General features: G+C 34.9%; 3 protein-coding genes across 3 annotated transcripts; 1 reads left to right on the plus strand and 2 right to left on the minus strand.

The window, feature by feature from the left end:
* Positions 1-492: 492 nt before the first annotated feature.
* LOC132622953 (TMV resistance protein N-like) lies at positions 493-6,438 on the minus strand. Its single transcript, XM_060337646.1, has 5 exons — positions 5,750-6,438; positions 3,564-4,647; positions 3,155-3,430; positions 1,697-2,836; positions 493-1,596 (listed from the first exon to the last, which is right to left on the minus strand). The coding sequence occupies exons 1-5, from the start codon at positions 6,265-6,267 to the stop codon at positions 925-927; spliced, it is 3,690 nt and encodes a 1,229-aa protein (XP_060193629.1). The 5' UTR covers positions 6,268-6,438; the 3' UTR covers positions 493-924.
* An 8,838-nt stretch (positions 6,439-15,276) lies between these two features.
* Positions 15,277-16,315, plus strand: LOC132622173 (uncharacterized). The gene has a single exon (XM_060336723.1). The coding sequence runs from the start codon at positions 15,342-15,344 to the stop codon at positions 15,978-15,980; it is 639 nt and encodes a 212-aa protein (XP_060192706.1). The 5' UTR covers positions 15,277-15,341; the 3' UTR covers positions 15,981-16,315.
* Positions 16,316-17,230: 915 nt separating this feature from the next.
* LOC132623438 (uncharacterized) lies at positions 17,231-18,451 on the minus strand. Its single transcript, XM_060338195.1, has one exon. It carries the CDS (start codon positions 18,339-18,341, stop codon positions 17,469-17,471), a length of 873 nt encoding a protein of 290 aa, XP_060194178.1. The 5' UTR covers positions 18,342-18,451; the 3' UTR covers positions 17,231-17,468.
* Between the last annotated feature and the right edge of the window lie 4,721 nt (positions 18,452-23,172).

A 23,172-nucleotide genomic window follows, 5' to 3' on the forward strand; every position in this document is an offset into this window, starting at 1 on the left:
GAAATGTGGTTATCAAATAGTATCAACTACCGAGCGAACATTAGGTCTCTATTTACAACAAATTCAAGCAAACAAGGAGGCCTTGCTAAAAGACCTAAATCCTTGTTAAATTGTAACGCTGAGATGTTTAACATTGTGAAGATCTTTTTTTGGGGGCTAATAAAGTAGATATATATTATTTATAGTTAATTCGGATCACTACAATATTGAACTGTTTTAAACCGATACTTGCGTGTCTCATCGTTAAAGTTGAGTGATTTTTTTGCAATACAAAACAGTTAAATGATTTTGGAACAATAAGGTAAATAAGTGATTGATACCTGCAATTACCGTGTTCTAAATAGTTGAGCGCTTCTACTAGGAAATACTGGATAGCGATTACACATTTTTTCCCACCATAGATATTACAGGTTTAGAAATCCCAATGGTTGCATCATATCCTTTTAAGTAACAAAATTTCTATATAAAAGCAATGTAAAAGGATCCATATAGTTAGAGAACAAGCACTCTTCCATCAATACAAAGATATGTAGGATCCACAGTTAGAAAATACACACTCTTCTATAAATACAAAGATATAAAGGTACATTCATGTTGTCTTGTAGATACAAATCCATACAGAGTGTACATTATATCGAACTAGCAAACAAAAGAAAAACAACCACATTACACAGTTCGTTTCATACTGCACGAGAAACCAAACAATTCAACTAAATCAAAGCCAACTGTTATTTCTGATTCTTCTTATTTCCCATGGTAGTAGTAGTAGAGTACTACTCAATCTCCTGCATGGAAGTAATCACAAACAAGCAAACCAAGAAAGGTACCAGCAATGAGCAGAAACATCAAGCAACAGCTCCAAAAGCCAGAACCAACATGCGACGATTAATACAAGCAAACATTATTAGCTAGAGAACAAATACTCTAGCAATCAAAAGAAAGAGTCTTCTGAATCTTATAGTCAAGCGACTTTCTCAAATTCGCAAGCTGAATGTTATCTTGCCCAATGGAGTCATCATCCCAATTCAAATCATTAACCCCAGCCATTAGTGCCACTATATCCTCTTCAACCTCTTCTTTTCTTTCTAAATGATCTCCATCATACACCACCAATTCTTTGCTCCCAGGTGCCAATGGTGTTTTCAAATCTTTTTTGCACACCAGATGAATTCCACACCTCCTCACCTTGGTCCATGGCTCTTGTCTCAGGCTAATTGAAAGGCAACCACAAACCTTAGTCCAATCTTCTGTCGTGCATTTGGGGAAGAGGAGACGAAAAAGATGGAATGAGATATAAGCTATCCACAAGTGGTCTGATTCGTAGACCTCCCCCATCTTTGAAGCAGCAGATGCTGGGGCACTTTCATATGTGTATTCTCTGTGGTTTGGGCTTATCAACTTGAAGGTAACACCTAGCTTTGATTTTGGAACAAGGAGCTCGAAAACAAAAGAGAATGCCACCCCTGCAATGTTATCTTGCCAATCTGTAGGTAGCTGGACTGAGATCGAGCGACCCATTTTTTGATAACCAAACCAATCCGGGATTTTTCCTCCAGCAATAACTATACTAAATTGACCATATATGGTGGAGTGACCCTGTTGCGCAAGTAGCAAATTCAAACTCTTGATGCTTTATTTTGAAACATAGTGATTTTATAAATTCAAGCAGTTCTGAAACAGTACCCTGGAGACATACCTGGAGAAGCGAATGCAGCAACAAATCCGCAGCGCGAATGCTGGATTTTTGGCTTTGTTGGTCCAATTTGAAACAATTGAAAAACGAGACCTTCCTCAAGAATGCATGTTGAGGAGAAAGATTTCCAAGACTCTGCAAGGAAAGGCACTCATTTGCCTCTATCACTTCAATACTCCAGGGAAGATCAGGCAACGCTTCAAGGCTCTTGCACTCGTCCAATTTCAGGAACTTGAATTGTGGGAGTCCAGATATTCTTGAAGGAAATTTAATAAAATTATTTTGGCTCAAATTTAACTCCTCCAATGAGGATAACTGCCAAATATCAGGAGCTATTTCATCTACCAAATCAGAGTCGCTAAGATCTAATTTCTTCAAGACAGACAAACCAGATAATGATGGTCGTGATACTTCTGGCTTCTTATTTTTAGCATTTGAACGTCTTGTGATGCGCTTGACATTTGGTAGTGAAGTTAACTTTAAATTCAAGTGAAAGCTAAAACTGTTTTGCCAGAATGTTTTATCCTTTTGCTTTTTCTTGCATCCACTGAAAGAAAGGATTTTCAAATTTCCCATCTCAGAGACAGTTGATGGAAGCTTGATAATTGCAGTTCCATCTAGAAGTAGTTCTTCTAACGTTTCCAATTGACCAAGGGTTTCTGGCAATGTCTCAAGTTTTGAACAGCCAGAGAGATTAAGAGTCCTGAGACATCTCAAACCACAAATGCTGTAAGTTATACTTTCCAGATCTTTGCAATTACTGAGGTTTATGGAGACAAGGCCGCTGAGATTTATGATGGACTCGGGTATCTCTTTAATCGCAGTCCCTTCCAAGTGAAGTTCCGAAAGCTTTGGCATTAAGCCTATGATTTGAGGAAAACTTTCAAGTTTTGTGCAGTCCCAGAGAAGAAGTTTTTCCAAAGACTCGAGATGGATGCGTTTCGAAAGACTCCTTAGCTTTGAGCAGTGAGACAAATTCAAGTACTGAAGCCTTGTAAGAGCTCCTAGTGATTCGTGAACTCCTACCAGGTTCTTACAGTTGCTCAGGTTCAACTTTTCAAGATATGGCATTTGCCCCAAGTTTGGAGTGCTAATTAACCCTTTGGAGTAGCTGAGGTTCAAATACTTCAGCTTGTCAAGATACTGTTTGAATCAGGAAACAGATAAAGAGTGAGAAATTAAACAATGAGATCAAAAAATCTTTTTAACATCACATGACTCTTTTCATTTTTTGGGAAAAGTAAGCCTTTGGTGAAATAAGTGACTTCGTTTGCCTGATTGCAAGAGATTAATGAACACTCAAGTTAGGGTATATATTTAGTTTGTAATGTATTTGACTTCAGTTATTTTTAAGATTGAACACTGAAAGTTAGCTTTACAATGGTTGTCACTCTAACAAAGAAAAGTAAGTACAAACAATGAAGAAAAACAAGGGAACAATGTTTAAGAGGGAAAAGGTACCTTATCTTCTGGCCAAAGTTGTGAAATTTGGCCATGAATTAGTGTAAGTCCAACAAGCTTTTCTCCCACAAAGTCTTGTGGAAGTGAGATTGAAGGGAAATTGTGCCAATTCAGCCATTGTAACTCATTTGGAAGATAACTTGGACCTTTACGGAAGTAAGCATTCTGGATTTTCAGAAGACGTAGATTTTCCATACCCTTTAATGCTTGTGATCCTAAGTTCATCCTCTGCTTATCAGGGTACGCTAATATTATTCCCTCAATTGCTGCTGTACCCTACACATTTAATAAGAGAAGTTACAAGTAATTTTTATTATGACAGAAGTAAATTGTCAAAAAGACTTATTCAGTTTATGTCAACGACTCTCTAGATGTAGTTCAATATATCAACCATGTAGTGTAAACTTACTGATTTCTTTGACATAACATCACATATGTCGTCAGGAATCCACAACCTGCTGTATCTCTCTTTAGTTTGTCCATGGCGAACCATGTACCAAGCAGTTTCTTGAACTAAATCATGCATCTGGAACCTGTCATCATCAGATATGGATAAAAGTGATCTTTGAATAAGTACCGGCACTCCAATTTCAGGTTTGAAACCGAAAGCAAGAAGTTTTCTGGTGACAGGCTCTCTTCGTTTCCCCTTGAAGAAACAAGCAATATCGAGCAATATTTGCTTATCTAGATCGCTCAATGCATCAATGCTCAATTTAAGTTTCCCTATCACGTCATCATGGGGAATTTCTTTCAGCCTCCTCAACTCGCTCTCCCATTCTGCTTTTGCTCTTTTGTGTAGAAACGAACCCAAAACTTTGAGAGCCAGCGGTAGGCCCCAAGCACATTGCACGACATGCGGGGCCAGTTCATAAAAATCACCTTCCGGTTCACCTCCCTTGAAGGCAAACTTGTTGAAGAGCATCAAAGCCTCATTACTCCCTAAAGGGCTAACTTCATACACTTGATCCACTCCGTGAGCCAATAGCAATTGCCTGTTTCTAGTGGTGATGATGATTCTGCTCCCAGCTCCAAACCATTCGTGCTTTCCGGCCAAACTGTCTATCTGCTCATCCTTATCCACATCGTCAAGAACAACCATCACTCTTTTATAGCTCAACCTGTTCATCAGCAAATTGGTGCTGGTATAAAGATTGTCTTTAGTCTCTTTCAATGTCTCAGATAACATTTTTTCTGTCAAAGCCTGCATTCCGAATTTTGTTGAAACTTCTCTAACATTATCAAGAAAGCAGCTACCTTCAAACTCTTCTTGAAGTTGATCGAAAACAGCTCGTGCGATTGTTGATTTGCCAATGCCGCCCATACCCCATATCCCAATTGTGCGAATATCAGCCTCAGAATGCATATTCAACATAGATACGACTTTTTGCACGTGGGGCTCTATGCCCACTAAATGGTCAGCAACTTTTGGTCGTATACGGCCCAATCTTTTCAAAATTGTCACAGCAATTTGTCTAATGCACCTTGATTCATGTCTGAAAGAAACATCATGAAGTATCAGATTTGCAATCCAAATTGTTAACTGGTGCATGATGCAGTTCGATTTCCCTTGAATTCAAATTTCAAGTAAAATGTCCAGGTTTTATCCAAGATTAAATAAGAAAATGCAAAACGAAACACTTTAATTTTGAGTCCGACGTATTGAACACTAGTCGAAGATATACTTATTGGCTATTGGACTCTCAATCAAGGCATATTAAAATGTACTTCACCTCTCTTCTATTATCTCCGTCATCCTCCTCCTACCATCACCACGACACCACCATACAACTGCAGCCACCACTTCCAGTGGCTTTTTGATTATAGAAACAAAAGATTCACATTTTTTCCTGTTTGAAGGATATAAGAGTACACATCAAAGGACCTACAGTTTCAGCCTAAGTTCCGGTGTATGGAAGAGGACGCGATGCATACACCCCAATGCGCACCCAAAGGGTAATTATTGCGGGTTTTCCGGGTTCCATAAAAAAATCACTTAAATTAGACGTAGGTAATCTGTTTTATGCAAACAAGTCGCGTGAATAAATGTTATAGATCAGCATCAAGTCAAAATGAGTGTAAGGATCTTTAGTAACTTGGTTAGTTGGCTATCTAAACTTTCACATTGTTGTTAAGGGTCCGAATCCCCACGTAATCCCACGCCTACTTTCCCTTCCCCCGACCCTATGTAATAAAATTTATATAAAAAAAAAAAAGTCAAAACGGGGACAGATCTGCTTCTTCATAGTGAATGCATTTAAAAGAAGAAAATTTATTATTGAGTACTAAAGTAGAACAGAAAAAAACTACAATGAATAGTCAATCAACTTTCTTACTTTAACCTATTTTTCTTTTTTCTTTCTGCAAATATTTCCATTCTAAATAAAATTTCCACATATTGTTTAGGGTCAATATGACAACTAATCAAACTGACCAATTGAATCGAAATTAAAAGTCCAAGAGCGCATACACCACACTAAAAACAATAGGCTGTGTTTAGACCAAATTAATAGATGAATTACATGTATTTGTATATAGAATTTATCACTTAATTATGACTAATTAATAGATGAATTAGTGTTTTGTAACTTTACTTACCCATCTTCCATGTGTTGGACGTCAAATCCAGAGATGTTAGCAGCTTCATTCAAAGCATCCCTCCATGCTTGGACCTTATTGCTCTCTGCTCCCTTAAAATTTTCTTCATGTTTAGCAAAAGCTTCTTCATAACTTCCCTTCTGTTTTCTCACAACAGAAGGATCCACGGTATAAAACACAGGTATCAACGTTTGCCCCCTCTGCTTGTTGCATTCAACAATCTTCGTCAGCTCCTCCAAACACCACGACGAGTCTGCATAGTTTTTCGAGAAAATAACAACTGCAAACCTCGATTTTTCTATAGCGTTAAGGAGTTCAGGGGAAATGGATTTGCCCCTCCTTAACTCTATGTCATCTTTAAATGCGTGAATTCCCTTGTCATGCAGAGCTGTGTAGAGGTGATCAAGAAAGTTCTTTCGAGTATCCTCGCCTCTAAAACTCAAGAATACGTCATAGGACCATTGTTGAGATGTTTCATGTTGAGTGTGAGAAGAAGACGCATTGTCTTCTATGTCCATTGTAATGGACGAGGAATTTAGAATGCTTGCATCTGCAAACCACGCATAGAAGAGAAGAAGTTTTTTGATTTGCTAGTAGGCTGATGTTATCTACCTATCTATTTATAGAGGAAATTGGATGCAACTTCCCTTTGAAGATTGTTCCTTCTCTTGATGTTTCTTTTATAAGCTTAATTTCCTTTATCACTTGTGCGAAACTTTTCTAAAACAAACGCCTTATACAAGGGAAATTTTTCAGACAATTTCCTTACACCATAAATATACGTAATTTAACCTGTTGTTATCAGTTTATACTTATTAAACAAATTACTTGCATTTAAGTACTTTTAAGTGTGAAAAATTAAAGTTAATTTTTTGGAAGAATAAATATTATAGATATTTAGAAGAGTTTCTAAAAAGCTATAATGTAATATCTTTGATATATATTGTATTTAGGAAATGTCTAGAAATTCTAGACACTTAATATTTGTAGTTAAGAATAGAATTATCTAGATCCTTTTGTATCTAGAATAATATCAAGATATTCTAGAGTAGTGGTAGGAGATAAAGATAACTAGATATTTCTAATAGATGTATCTAGAAGTATTTCTAGAACCATCCCTACACAAGTATAAATAGGGGTGGTCTTAGTCATTTGTAGCCAACCCAATTGTAAGTCATTCAAGCCAATTCAAGGAAGTCTTCTTCAACCAAATTTTCCTTTTCATAGCTTCCTCTTCTTTAGTTAAATCTTCCGATCTTAGATAACGATCTTGGGCTAGCAGAAGGTCTTCCCGATTTACCTTTCTTCTGCTATATTTCTCTACATGGTATCAGAGCCATAGTCGTAGTTGGCTTCTGGATTTTATTTCAAGATCGGGTTAGTGGTAGATTCAACTGGTTTTTCTAAATGGATTTGAGCGGTCGTGTTAATGGACTGGGGATGGAGTTGTTGAATCAGTCCAATTACAAGGTATGGAAGACATGTATGGAGTCATACCTTGTGGGAGAGGATTTGTGGGATGTTGTTAATGGTAGTTACACAAGTCCTCCTATTGACAGACCGGAAAAAAGCAGCGCATACAAGAAGTGGAAGCAAATTAATGCGAAGGTGGAGTTCATCCTGAAGAGATCCATTTCTCACAACTTGTTTGATCATATTATAAGGTGCAAATCAGCTCATGAAATTTGGAGGACCCTTGATCGTTTGTTCAATAAGAAGGATGAAATGTGGCTACAGATCTTGGAGAATGAATTGGCTAACACCATTCAAGGTAATCTTTCTATTACCGAATATTTTTTGAAGATTAAGAACTTATGTTCAGAGATCTCATTATTAAATCCGGATGAGGCTATCTCTGAAGCACGAATGAGAAGAATTATCATTCGTGGTTTGAAGAAAGAATATATTCCTTTTGTTACATCAATTCAAGGATGGGCTCAACAACCATCCTTGGAGGAGTTTGAGAATTTATTGTCATCACAGGAGCTACTAGCCAAACAGATGGCTGGTGTGTCGATCAAAGAAGGGGAAGGAAATGCTCTTGCAGCTAACCGAAGGAATCTTAAGGTAAGGCAAAAGCAAAGTGGCTCAAGAGAGATGACGTATTGTCAATTCCAAGAGGGTTCAAGCTCGCCAAGATAGAAGGAGGAGTCTTCTAATTATGGTAAGAAGTATATTAAATGTTACCGATGTAGTGAAGTAGGACACATAAAAAGATTTTGCCGAGCCAAAGAAAGTAACATGGCACAAACCGAGAAAGCTCCTGAAGAAGAAGAAGAAACATGGCACAAACCGAGAAAGCAACATGACACAAACTGGGGAAGGTGCTTTGTAGCTGAGACTTGAGCAGTAGACGCCTTGGCTTCCCTTAATTTCAAAAGAGACTGGATTGTGAATTCAGGATGTGGACACCGTCTCACTGGAGATGAATCTAAATTTTCCAACTTCCGAGAACATAATGATTGTGATGTAATTGTGACAGCAGATAATACGGTCCATGAGAAAGAATACACTAGTGTCATCAACAAAAAGCAAAAAAAAAAAATTGAAGATGTTCAAACTGGTGACGTGATAGCTGCCATCGAGGAAATCAACGAAGCAGATCCTGAAATTGGTAAAAAAAAGTCTGGACGTGGAGGATGTTGAAGTAGATCCTGAGCATGAAGTTTCTGAAACTATAAATGACAATGGTAACCATTCTAGAGAAAGCATTTAAGGAGTTGTAGTGGAAGTTGAAGTCTCTGGTCAATCATCTGCCATATCAGAGTCAATCACTAGCTCAGATCAAATACTGGAAGCATATGGAGAAGCTGACGGTCAAATAAATGAAGAGGTTCACCTTGAAGGCTCAATTTCATATGGAGAGACAGATAATATGGTTCTCGGATGCTCTGAAACTGACAAACAGTTCATTGAGGAGCTGAAAAGGGAATCTGGTGGTGGATCCTACGGTAGTGCTGAGTCTTCGCAGGAAATTAACGGTCAAATCGTCACTGACTCAGGTGCTTCTCCAAATAACACAATTGTCAAGGAGCTAAGAGAAAGGGGGAGTCTGGAAACTCAAGAATGTGAAACTCAGCATGAAAATGATTCACGTAGTTCGCAAAGGCCAAAAAGAAATATTGTCAAGTTTGACCGTAACAGAGATGAAAATTTTATCAAGGCGTATTCATGTTTCTTTGGAGGCCCAATTATTAGCGGAAAATCATCATCATTTGAAGAAGGAAGAAGTGTCGAGAAAATATTGTTAAGATCTTCATCATGGCACGCTCAAAAGCTTCGTCTGAGTTCTTCCGCGACAAGTTCAGGATAGCTTCCAAAAAATTACTTTAAGGGGGAGTGTGAAAAATTAAAGTTAATTTTTTGGAAGAATAAATATCATAAATATTTAGAAGAGTTTCTAGAAAGCTATAATGTAATATCTTTGATATATATTGTATTTAGGAAATGTCTAGAAATTCTAGACACTTAGATATTTGTAGTTGAGGATAGAATTATCTAGATCATTTTGTATCTAGAATAATATCAAGATATTCTAGAGTAGTGGTAGGAGATAAAGATAACTAGATATTTCTAATAGATGTATCTAGAAGTATTTCTAGAACCATCCCTACACAAGTATAAATAGGGGTGGTCTTAGTCATTTGTAACCAACCCAATTGTAAGTCATTCAAGCCAATTCAAGAAAGTCTTCTTCAACCAAATTCTCTTTTTCATAGCTTCCTCTTCTTTAGTTGAATCTTCCGATCTTAGTTAACGATCTTGGGCTAGCAGAAGGTCTTCCCGATTTACCTTTCTTCTGCTATATTTCTCTACAACATGATGATCTATAAAATCCTTACACCGTTTGTATATAAAACTTAAACTCCTAAGTAATACTTACAGTTCATATTATCTTTCGGGATAGAAACAAATTAATCTTTTTTGGAAATGAAATATCTACAAATTGAGATCAAATATGTACAACATTTGAAGTATGTATACAATATGAAATATCTTTCGGGTTAGAAACAAAAAAGCTCATATTATCTGATAAAGTAGCATTCTATTGAGATAAAATATGTACAAATTTTGATTTAAAATTAATGAAATAATCAAATAATCAAATGCGTGTTGTAAATATTATTATGTGGATGTACATAACTCCTAAGTGTAATTCCACCATTATGTGTAGTTATAACACCCACACCTCTGCACTACCTCCTCATTCATCTCCCACACCCCCGCACCCCCCACCCCACATTCTCAAGGGTTAGTGTCATGTTTATGACACCCTTTTTTGCTATTCAATGTAACTTATAAATAGAGGTATTGAGAATCATGTTGTGCACTCTTATATACTTGGAAGAAATAAGATAGCTCTCATCTCTTGTCACTCCATTTTTATTACTTTCATCTTGTAATATTATTACTCTTTTGACTTGATTTTATAATACATACTACCTACCAAGAGATGGATTTACAAGGACAAAAGTGAAGAAAATAATTTTTTCGCATGTCTCGTTGAAAATGAACTCAAGCCCAAAAGGGAAAAGCCAAAAGCCCACTCCTTCCGTCTCAAAATATATTCCATTCTCGCTTTGATGGTCGATTTGACTCATGTAGGCGTTTAAGTAAATGATGACTGAAGAGTAGTACGTAATAAAATTTGCATTTCTTTCCGTTTCATTTGTAAAAAAGGTGACGAGTTTTACTATGGATCTACAGTACTTTAAAGTTAAAGCTTAATAGTTTGTTTAGCTTATTTTTCTTCAAAAGTATTAATTTTTTTAATAAGTGTTTATTTTAAAAAAGTGAGTTGTTTGGTCAAGCTTTTGGGAAAAAATAAGTACTTCTGGGGAGTAGCATAACAGTTTTTCAGAAGCTAAAAAAAATAGTTTTTGCCCAAGTACTTTTGAGAAAAATGCACTTAGAAGCACTTTTCAAAGGCTTGGTTAAACACTAATTGCTGCTCAAAAGTATTTTTTAAATATATTGGTCAAAAACAAATTACTTTTTGCCAAAAATATTTTTTTGAAAAACACTTTTTAAAATAAGCTGAATTTCGATGTTTGACTAAACATGCTATAAATTAATACTACTCGTATATTATAGGATTTAATACTACTCGTATACTATATAGGAGTTGGAATGGTACTAAAGTCTTAGTCCTTCTTTTTGTTCTTTTCCTTATATACTACTCCATGCACTTGGGAAACCTTTTCTCTTTCTCTCTCTTTGTGAGTGATAATGTTGTATTTTACATTTCTATAGTGTTTAATTAAAAAGAAAACAATCATCACTTCTGCTTTCCAAACGATGAAGATAAGATCTTTACTTGCCTAATTCCAAAGAATAGCACAATGAATAGGAGACTGATGGAGACTTGACATGTGTTCCTTCAAATATACGAAAAGGCTATCATTCACTTTATTTTTTAAATTGATTTAATTACCTTATCTCTTTTATTCATCTAGGGGTTAAAACTTGGGATCAACTCTTAATAAGATACTCTCTAGCGTTAAGATGGCACAAACAGTTGAGTATCCAAGAAGCTTATATGAAAAGAAGGATTAGATATCCTCAAATCCTTCAAGATTTCCTTTAAGGATCATTCTTTTATTTCTAAATTAAAATTTATATATTACTACTGTACCAATGCTTCGTCGTCAGTCATCATTTAAAAAAATAATCAAGTGGGCCTCATATTAAAAACACCAAAAATATTTTTTTTTTAAATCAGGTGGGCCCCATACTAAAAACACCAACAATATTAAAAAAAAGGAAAAGAAGTGGATCCCACCACCATCTCCAAACTCATGTAAAAAAAAACGGACCTCATATTAAAAAAATCAAGCAATATTAAAAAAAAAAATAGACCCCATATTAAAAAAAAAAAAAACAATGTCACAAAAAAAACGTGCACCCCATATTAAAAAATCAAACAATATTCATGTAATTCTCAAAGTATCCCCATTAAGTCAATAATGGTGGATTCATTGCCACATGCGCATCAACCGATTAGTGGGAGCAAATGAAATTATTGTACACCAAAAAAATATGGACCCCATAATATTGCTTTTCTTCAAAAGGTTAAGTAGCCAAACCATACAATTTCCTTTCTTTTCTTATATTAGCCTAAGATCTAATCTAGATATTTAACTGTTGTATTTGCTATTCCGCCATGTCATTTATTTGTTATGTTTACTAAAATAAATATACTTAAAATATTTATATTTTAAAATAAGATATAATTTAATTACATTTTCGGTTTTTTCCTTACTCTAATAAATGTGAAAAAAAATTAATGTCGTAAATGAAAAAATAATATTAAATGGAAATCAAATAATTAATAAGGTAAATTGGTCAAATTATAATTCTAATTGACGATTCCTTAAAAATCAGTGCAAAAGACAACATGACAAGTAAAATGAGCTAAACCAAGAATATTTACCAAAATTAAAAAATAGTAGTTCTTCGTTTAAATAGAAAATCAAATTTCTACTTTGTTTCGTTTTAAACATGTAAAATTAATTTAATAATTTGAATTAGAATTATCCAAATCAAAATTTGATAAAAAATAATAAGTATTGTTTAGGTCCAGTCTACATACATTAACAATAGAATATTTTAAACCTTTAAATTAATTGAACTAAAATTCAAAGTATCAACTAATGCTTAAATATTGCTATTGTTTTATCTCAAAGAGAGGAAAATAGTTTCCTTTTAAACAAGTCTTCTCTTTTAAAAAGTATTAATAAATTTTTGCCAACTTTGTATTCATAGCAAACACTAATATAATAAAATTTTGGATACAGAACACAAACTACAATGTTATATTAATCGTGTTTTGAACATAGTGTGTGTGTGTCTATATACATATATATATATATATATATATATTATCACTAGCCAAACACAACTACATACACATAGATACACCATAATTCAAAGTGTTGTTGCGCAAGGGCATACGCCGTCTAGTACTATATATAAGCATGAGTTTGGAGGTGGTTTTGTCCTCCACCTCCAACTCATGAAAAAAAAAAAATGGACCCCATATTTTAAAAAATCAAGCAATATAAAAAAAACGTGAACCCCATATTAAAAAATAAGCAATATAAAAAAAATGTGGTCCCCATAGTAAAAGATCAAGCAATATTCATGTAATTCCCAATGTATCCCCTATTAAGTCAGTAATGGTGATTAATTTTTCAAAAGTAGTTGTGAATATATTATTATCAAGCTTCATTTTTTAAAAGTTACTATTACAACTGATTACATTTTGTAGTTCCATGGGGATATCGTACCTCACCAACTGTAATTCTATAATCAAATTAATTGAATATTGTTACAACTGATAAAATAAATTACTCGGATGTTTATTGCAGTACTGTTTAATATCCTAAAAAGAAACTAAGACGGGTATTACATTCTCAAAAGGCATTTTCCAATGTCTTAAGTTTGTAGTTATATACGGAGCACCATAATAGCCAAAATAATTTATTAGTACATACTTATGATACGTTAAGTAAAAAAAAAGGATAGAAATCTTATACCGCATCTATGCCCATGTTATATGACACAATATACATAATCACCATATGTATAAAAAGTTTCACGTTTTAGCCTAGGGGATTGGTTGTTCAAATGACGTTTCCGTATTTAGAAATAGTTAAAAATTCAATAAGTTTTGAAATTCTAGTTCAAATTTGATTAACGCGTAGTTTAAAAAGTGTTTATTAGTCTTTTTCTTAAATAAAGTCATATAAACTGAAACAAAGAAAAACATCATGGCACAAATTATTGAACCCGTGCTCCCAAAATTTCTATCTTTACATACGTGACTTTCAAGAAATGTTGTAGAATATATCAATTCTTTTTATAATTGCATAAAAATAAAATTATAAATATATGTTGGGCCCGTGCTCTGGTATCTAGTAATACTATAAGGGATTGTTTGATTAGGAAACAAGTTATCCCAGGATTACTTATTCTGGGATTAGTTATTCCACTCTCCCATAGGGATAAAATAACACTACAATTCCGGGATAACTAATCCCGAGATTAGTTATACCGCAATTTTATACCAACCAAACGTCGAATAAACTTATCTCAAATTTAATCCCGAAACTATTTATCTCTTATCCCTCGTACCAAACGAGCCCTAAGAATCTGTTTCTTTTCTTTAAGAAAACAAAAAAAGCTACTAGTAAATATTAACTTGATTAGAAATATTTTTTCATTGGTATCCCTTTACCCCTCCTTTTTTTATCCTATCTTGCGAAGTCTCTTTCTCAATTTCATATTTCACTGCCTTAGAAGATTGTTTCACAAGCTATCCAAGGACTTGGTGTTAGAGGATTCAAGATTTGAATTACTTTGCGGGTTTAAGTTTAAAATTCTACCACCAACCATTTAATTTACTGGATTTGAATTTTATCATTTGTACTTCTTTAGTAAACTTTTAACACATATGCAGAGTGATACTTTGCACGATTAAATATATAACTTAAGTTATGCCTGATTTTTGCCGAGTGGATGGACCGGATTATTTTATATTACTTTATATGTTCTAGGTTCAGATTGCGGAATGTTAAAGAACAGAAAAAGTAAGGACAGAATATTTTCACTTTCCACCCGACTCACAAAGGTGAAAAAATCACAACCTACACCTCTGCAGGATTTGTCCCAAAACTCCACTATAACTGTGAGCCTATTTTGAGCGTAATTCAACTCCAAAAGCTAGTTTATGAGGAAAGGATTGCCCAAGTCCATATAAGGAGGCCACTTATCTGATTAATCAACGATGTGGTACATTTTCATTCGTTGAAATCTTTTAAACAGAATAGGCCCAACTTGTATCCCTTTTGAGTGAGAGAATTACCCCATGAACAACTATCATTGCTCTATCGTATAATTGGTCATGCATCTTGAAAGATGCTCGGGCTGAAATGAATTTTGGACGTAATTCAACCTCAAAAGTTAGCTTATGAGGGGAGGAATGCCCAAGTCATATAAGAAGACCACTCATCTCATTAATCAAATGATGTGGTACATTTTCATTCGTCAACACCCCATACTGCCAAGACTGCCAATTGGACCATGAATAATAATGAGTATAATATGCCAGTCCAAGATCGGGTAAACTAAAACCGGATGAGTTTGGCTCCGAGATTGTTAAGATTGCACTAGATCATATAAAGTGATGAAGTCCCCATCAACCACCCATGTGGGAATCTAACTGATCAAATGTTAAAATGCAAGGATAATATGAACAATTCTCTAACACTGTGTTTGATTCCATGAGAGAAAGGATGACGGACCTTATAAGAATATTTAATCGATTATCTGGCATGGAAGTAGAAGGAATATAGCTCCTTCCACTTTATTTTTTCCTAGTTGGTCTCATGTATTGGAACCCAATTCTTGAGGCCCCAGATGCCATGATTCAAGGAATTTATCCCCAAACAGGGCAAGAAAATTCTTTCAAACTTGCAAATCTGGAAATTAAACGAAATTGTAGCCCTTATAAATAGCCTAGAAACCTCTTCATTCATTTGCACTAACCAAGAAAGACAATAAGGAATTAGAAACTATAGTCTCATAGATCATGACAGAAGTGATCCTCCATGTTTACGATATAACCAAAAGTGACAGTCACGATGCACTCAACTTCGGTGTAGTCCAAATGAACAGGCTTCTCAAAGACAGCATCTATTTCGGTGGCATTTTCCACACGGCCGTCCAAGTTTATGGCAACGTCGAATGGGCCTACGGGTCCTGCGAGAAAGGCAGCGGGGTTTTCAGCTGCCCCGCTGCCAAAAACCCCAATTACACGCATAGAGAAAAGATTGTAATGGGCAGAACAGAGTGCTCTGCCCCCAAAGTCAATGAGATCTTGAAGGATCTTCGTGATGCGTGGCCCGGCAACAAATATGACATGGTGTCTAGGAACTCGAAGCATTTCTGCGACGTGTTCCTGGAGAAATTAGGCGTTCCCAAGCTTCCTAATTGGGCTAACAGGTTTGCTGATATTGGTGGTTTTGCAAAGGACGCAGCTGGGACTGTGGTTAAAGCGAAAGACAAGGCGTTTAAACTTGCGTTTCATCCAGTTGATTTTGCTTTCAGCATTACTACTGCTAATAAACCCTCAAAAGCAATAGATATCCCCAGTGAGTTTGGGTTCAGCTTGAAATGCGCTGTTAGCCGTTTCAAGGTCGCGGCACCTGTTATCCGCTCTGATCAATGACAAGCACGGCTACGTACATGCATGCCTAATTAAGACTAGCTACAAGTATAGAAATATGTATCTCTGCGCTACTCATTTATGACGCAGTTCTATGTTGGTCTTATCCTCTAAAATACACTACTACTTTTGAAAACTTTGACACGAGTACGGTGGCATTTGAAGAGGATCCGAGCAACGCGAATGTAATTTGTACTACTCCTTTTGCTTACTAGAAGTACTACTTAATTAGTACGTAGTTATCACTACTTGTTCATCTGATTTACAGCTACGATTATTATATGAATAAAACTGGTTGCATGCATGATGATAGAAATGCATAGATCAACTTCAAATTATTTTGGGGATCTTTTGGCGGAAGGGTTATTTCACTTGATTTTGTTAAATTTGGCATCCGATACTTTACCGGGCAAAACTAGAGGATAAATCTTTTTGACTTGTGACCAAAAATCATTTTGACTTCCAAAATAATGAGAATATATATTCCAAACTGTGCTAGGGGATCAAAACTGAAACGTGTACTTCTTTGTGGAGGTCACAGGTAGGGGCGTACCTATAGGTGATATTTTTTTTTTTTTTGCTGAATAATTAACGTAATAGAGTACGATAAATTAATACTAAAATTAAACTAACATCCGAATATCAATATTCATAGAGAACCTACAACCGCAGAACTAAGAAATTATAGTAATCTTAAGGAAAAGAAAAGAGAAGAAAAAATTGAGGTCGAATTGCTCCAAATAGCTCCAGTGTTGTCTGCGTTCCCAACGTGAAAGTGAAACTATAGTACGTCAATTGTGCAGAGAACTTCTATCTGCCTTTTTCATAATTCGAAGCTCTAAAGCATTTTTGAAAAGATTGACCAAGCACCAATTTCTTCAATACTCACAAATGTGCTTCTCAAATATATTCCGTCAAACACAAATTACTACAGTAGTATTGAAAAGTACAGTTTTTGAAACTCCATCAGACGAAAACTATTTTTCAAATAAGCATATCTCCAGAATTTGGTCAAGCATAAGTTTGGCTTCACACTTTGGATTTTAAACGCCTAGAAGTTTCATCATCTACTCTCATCGGTTAAACTTTAAAGCATCGGGTTTCAAATGACTAACTGAAATAAAATATAAAAAATGAAAAGTTAAAGCTACCATACCACGATCAACTAGCTTTAATTGATATGATCATAATTTAAGTTACGATTAGAAATGGAGTATATAGTAAATAGTCCTACAAAAAAAACACAAAGGATATACAAAACAAAGAACCAGTTCTTCTAAAACTAAATCTGGCACAAACATTGTTTTACGTGAACAAGACAAAAACGAAAACACACAGAAACATGTCAATCTTAAAAAAAAAAAAAAAAAAAAAAAAAAGACAGAACTATGTTACAATCAAGCTAAGGCCACTCAAATAGTAGCAGTTTCTATTTAATTGCCAACAAAGAAATTAACTCTGTTTCCATTGAACTCAAATAGTAGTGCAAACTCAGGCATGCATGGGCACGGGCTTGTTGTCGGTGTGGATAACAGTACTAGTTGGCCCGTCATCTTTGTGGATAACAGCAGGCTCGTCATCGCTGTGTATAACATCAGACTTGTCATCATCTTTGTTGATTACAGGCTCATCATCATCAGCAACCTCTTCAATTATGGGAATAGTAGCATTAGGCCCTTCAATAGCTTTGATAACAGGCTGGTTGTTGTCAGGCCCAGTATCCTCTTCATTATACATATCAGGAGCAAACACCCTAAAGTTTTCACTGATAAAGTTGATATTAATATTAAAATCACACGGGGTAGCTTTTACTGATTTAGCACTACTTGATTTCTTAGATCCACTGCCAAAAGCGAAATTCATAGGATTCATTACACGTTTTAAAGCTTCGTCTTTCACTTTAAGCACAGTCCCCACTGCATCCTTTGCAGCATTAGCTATATTAGCAACTCTATTCACCCAACTCGGAAGCTTAGGTACTCCAAGCCTCTCTAACAACTCGTTGCTAAAATGCTTCGAGTTTTTGGACACGATGTGGTACTTGTTACCGGGCCACGAGTCGCTAAGCTCCTTTATCATTTTGTTGACTTTGGACTGGGAACACTCAGTTCTGCCAAGTGTAATTTTCTCGTGAAGGGTGTAGCTGGGGTTTTTTCCAGCCGGGCAGCTGAAAACACCGGTGCCCTTCTTGCGGTAACCATAAGCCCATTCGTCGTTACCGTAGATTTGGACAGCGGTGTGGAAGATGCCACCGAAGTTGACGCCGTCTTTGAGGAGTTTGTTCGTTTGGACTATGGCGAAGTTTTGTGCATCGTGCCCGCCGGCTTTGGTCATGTCATAAACGTAGAGGACTACTTCAGCCATATTGTTCTAGCTATGTGGACTATGTCTTTTTTTTTTCTTTTTCTTTTTCTTTTTAATTCTTATTTTGTTTGGTCCCTCTATACTCCGGCTCTTTGTGAATGCAAATGAATGAGAGGTATCTCTGGATTTATAAGGGACTGCTTTGGGCTTGTAGTAAGACTTTTCTTGCTCTTCCCGGTTTCTGGGCTGATTCGTATGTGGCATGCGGGGCCACTCAAGAATTGGGTCCCCGTCAGTTCCGAAAATAAATTAAAAAAGACTTTGAAATACAAATTTGACAGATCTAATATTTAGTATAAACTCAAATACTATTTAGTTGTTCAAAATTTTGATTAAAGCTTTGTACCAAAACTTAACTTGAAAATTCTAGGGAAAAAGTGGTTAAAGAACTGTTTGGGCAAAATGCAAGAGAGTATATAGTCCAACAGCAACGACAACAACATACTGCTCCCTCCGTCCCAAAAAGATTATTTTAATTTGACTTGGCACAAAGTTTAAAAAATAAAGGAAGACTTTTGAAATGTGTTGTCCAAAATAAGTCTTAGATATTTGTGTGGCTGTAAATTATCTCATGAAATTAAATTATTTCTAAATATAAAAATGTTTCAACCTTTTTGGGACAGACTAAAAAGGAAAGAAAGACAATCTTTTTGGGACGAAGGGAGTAATATATTCCGACAAGAGGGGTCTGGGTAGGGTGAGGTGTATGTAGACCTTACCCTACCTTTTTGGGGTAGAAAAACTGTTCCAGATACACCTATCTCCTCAAGGAGAGAGAGTATAGTCCGAATATATAAATCTCAATTTGTTAATAATACTCAACTTTTGTATTCTATATATTTTTATGGGTTTAAAGAAGGGAAAAGGGTCAAATATACCTCTCTATTTTAGTTTATTGGCTAATTTGCCCTCCTTTAGCAAAAGTAGTCAAATATACCCCTCCCATTACAAGTTGGGGCCAAATAGACCCCTACCGTTAGCAAAATTTTAAAAATACTCCTCATGTTTAACATAGTTCCACATAAACAAATCTAGTCATTGGAATTGGGTGACATGGACGCCACATGGTATTTAACTTAGTCTATGTCTTGCCTACATGGCATTTCTTTTTAAAACAATTTGAAAATTTGATTTTTCTAAAAATAAATCTGTTAAAAATGGATTTTATTAAAAATCTGATTTTTTTTTTAATTTTATAAAACCCACTTCTTAAAAAAAATGCTGAAATTTTTTTATTAAAAAACTCTGGAAAATGATTTTTTTTTAAATCAGTTTTTCAGATTTTTTAAAATTAATCCCGATTTTAAAAAAAAATTAGGACACTTTAAAAAAAATACTTTACAGTTTTCCAGATTAAAAAAAAAAAATTCCAGATTTTTTAATAAAAGCCTTTTTTTTTCTAGATTTGTTTTAAAAAATCAATTTTCTAGATTGTTTTAAAAAAAAATTGTCATGTAGGCACCACATAGAATAAGTTAAATGTCATGTGGTGTCCATGTCACCCAATTCCAATAACTAGACTTGTTTATGTGGAAATATGTTAGAAATGAGAGGTATTTTTGAAACTTTGCTAACGGGAGGGGTATATTTGGGCCCAGCTTGTGATGGGAGGGGTATATTTGACTATTTTGGCTAACGGATGACAAAGTTAGCCAATAAATTAAAGTAGAATAATATATTTGACCATTTTCTCTTTAAAGAATAGAGGGCGAGAGGACTTTCAATTATTATTTTTTGATTGCATTAGGGAGGGGAAGAGGTAGTGAATGCTGCGCAGCTGCGGTACTGATGAGATTTAAACCCGTGTGAAAGGCAAAAAGCTCATTAAGCTAGCTAGCCTCGACTTCGGGTGAGAGGACTTAAAATTAGAAGTGCTGCTAAAGGTTTTTCCTTCGATTCCTAAGGAAATTAAAGTGAAGGGAATTGAAACTGGAGGAGCTATTAGTTATCCAATTCTTCGAAAGCTGAATTGAAGCAAATACCCCACTTATACTTTCACCAAATAAATTGAAGCAAATGACTAAAATCATCACAGAGTGCGGTGGGATGGATGGAATTTTTCACTATTGGTCGGAGGCCATGAAAATGGAAAAACTCTTGAAAATGAGTGTCTCCGCTTTTATGGGTCCACATACAACACAAAATCAAATTAATCGGACAATAAATTTTGAATACTGGAAGGGTAAGTAAAAATATACTATTAAATGACAAGAATTATACAACATGAAACTAAAATAGTCATTTTCTGTCATCTTTACATCCTCTCGCTCCCAAAATTAGCGTATCATACAAGGTAGGGATTGAAATCGAAAAAGAAAAAAAATCAATCGAAAAAGAAAAATCTTATTTTTGGGAGGTGATTTTCACTTGGAAAAAAAATTATTATTTCTTCTCGAACAATCTTGAGCCGAGGGTCCTTCGGAAACAGTCTCTCTATCTTTCAAGGTAAAGGTAAGATCTGCGTACACTCTACCCTCTCCAGACCCCACTTATGAAATTACATTGGGTATGTTGTTCTTCTTCTTGAACTAGTTTTCTAACATTGCATTAATATTTCATATACTTATGACCATACTTCAATTTGTTTCAATATTGCAATAATTCTTTTAATACTAACCAGACATCAATTTGCAAATAATGACTTACAGTATTTGCTAACTCATGTCAAAAACTTGTTGGTTCATGTATCAATGTCTTCATACACTTCAACGAGTTGCTTTGATTCAGTTTCCTTGAATATCATCCCCACTGTCTCATAAAAAGTGGGACGATTCAGATTACATAAAAGCAAAATAATATAAAATAAATTATTTTTAGGTACCTACTTTTTATTTACGAAAACAAATGCACATTTATAGACGCCGATATTCCCATCCTACCTTCTCGCTGCCGCTTCTCCACCGGAAAATCAAGTTCTCCCGTGCTTTCCTTGGACAACGCCTTCTCTCCATTTATATTTGTATATCATTATTATACAAGGCATACCCGTGACATATACACAGCATACAATGATACACATTGTGGGTGTTAGAATCATAGAAAGGTGCCTTTCGGGAAACAATGGAAGCAACTAGCAAGCAGCATGTGTCTTTTCAGAACATTTGACCCCTAAGCCGAGAAGCTAGTGTATAAGTGCTTTCCCAGTAAATTCTTCACCTTTCTTCAGTGTGGGACAAGATCTTTTCATTTTCCATTCACTACCTAACCCAAAAATATCAAACTCAATTCATACCAAAAACCCTACAATCTTCGCCCTAGGACCTCCACAATTATATGATTTCATATCGACCCCTATTTTTCCCCCTTTATCAGTTTTTTTTTTTTTTTATATTCTCCTTTTAAAAAATATATATATTGAAAATGGTCATATATATATATATATATATATATATATATATATATATATATATATATATATATATATATATATATATAGTTCATGTATGAACAATATATATTTACTATAAACAATATATATTTACTATAAATTTGGCAAATAAACAATTGCAAGTGTAGAAGCTTAATGGACTCCAATCCATTTCATCAGTTGCATCATGCATGTTCTATAAAACATATTACTATTAAAATTGTTTTCCTACCTTGATCAATATCCATTCTCGTTTACTTTAATCACATTGCTTTAGTTCATCAATCACTCTCTCTTGTCTATCTCAAGTTTTGTGCTTGTTCGAAGTATTTTCCCTATCTCCATCAACTTTAGTCCTTGTCAAACATCAATTTGAAATATTGCATTATCAGTGTCGGATGCAGAAAGGTTGTTCTACTATTTGCATTATTATATAGTACTCTTCGTCATTTCTAAACTTGATAATTTTATTTCGAAAAACTAAAATATTCTGTGTCGTCCAAATGTATGATCAAACTTACGAAGTTTGAATCTCGAAAAGCTAAAGATGTCACGTAAATTGAGACTGAGGAAGTAGCTGATTCAGGCTAAATATATAGTCAAAATTGACCCATAAATTTTTTTATCAAAATATCTAGATAAAAAAAATATTTTTCTTTGATATGTTATAAGGAAATTTTTTATATTAATTTTGTTTGCTAATGAAACAAATTATAAGGTAACAAACAAATAAACTAAAACTTGGTAAGAGTTGAGCGGAGAAGAAATTGCACGGTTTGTCCTTCAAATGGGCTGGTCTTTAATTTTGCCCTTCAAATGGAACTTAGGCCTAGTAGGGCATAAGTCCTTTAAGGAATCCGACATAATTTGTGTCGGATCCTTAAAGAACTTATGTTTCGCCAGGCAGAAGTTCCATTTGAGGCGCAAAAATTAAAGATCAGCACAAATAGGGCAAAAAGTGCAAATGACCCTTGAATGGATTGAGTTTAACCCATCATTTAGTCCATCTTTGATCAGCTCATCTCAGCCCAACTAACTCTTACTTAGGAAGGCTCGAAAAATTATTCATTTTTTTAGTTAGCCCATTTTAATTTGCCCAAATTCAGGTCAAATCATCCATTTATCATCGTAATTTTAGTAGAAAGGTTGCTCCACGAAGGCAAATGAGCTATTCCACTTTTGCATCCGATAATTCAATGTTTCTCCTATTTTATTGAATTATTTGCTTCGATATCATGGACGCCAGATCAATAATGTTATGTCTAACTCATAACTGGGGACTATATTATGCTTTGAAGATTTAATATATCGTACCTACTTTATATAAAGAAAGATATATTATGTGCCCCATTTACAGCACCATATATGGTTGTTATTATTACCAGTATGCTAATAAAATTAATTGTAGCGTTCACATATTCTATGGAGATGGACGCGCCTCCCTCTTTAATGTACGAAGTACTT

This window comes from Lycium barbarum, chromosome 12 (genome assembly GCF_019175385.1).
Source record: "Lycium barbarum isolate Lr01 chromosome 12, ASM1917538v2, whole genome shotgun sequence".
Lineage (NCBI taxonomy): Eukaryota > Viridiplantae > Streptophyta > Magnoliopsida > Solanales > Solanaceae > Lycium > Lycium barbarum.

Excerpts from the sequence above, each read along its gene's own strand:
- LOC132622953 (XM_060337646.1), bottom strand. The coding sequence starts at position 6,267 with ATGGACATAGAAGACAATGCGTCTTCTTCTCACACTCAACATGAAACA. Across the intron at positions 4,648-5,749 it reads GTCCAACACATGGAAGATGG|ACATGAATCAAGGTGCATTA; the intron begins GTAAGTAAAGTT and ends TGTTTCTTTCAG. Across the intron at positions 1,597-1,696 it reads TGCTGCATTCGCTTCTCCAG|GGTCACTCCACCATATATGG; the intron begins GTATGTCTCCAG and ends CTTGCGCAACAG.
- LOC132622173 (XM_060336723.1), top strand. The coding sequence starts at position 15,342 with ATGACAGAAGTGATCCTCCATGTTTACGATATAACCAAAAGTGACAGT.
- LOC132623438 (XM_060338195.1), bottom strand. The coding sequence starts at position 18,341 with ATGGCTGAAGTAGTCCTCTACGTTTATGACATGACCAAAGCCGGCGGG.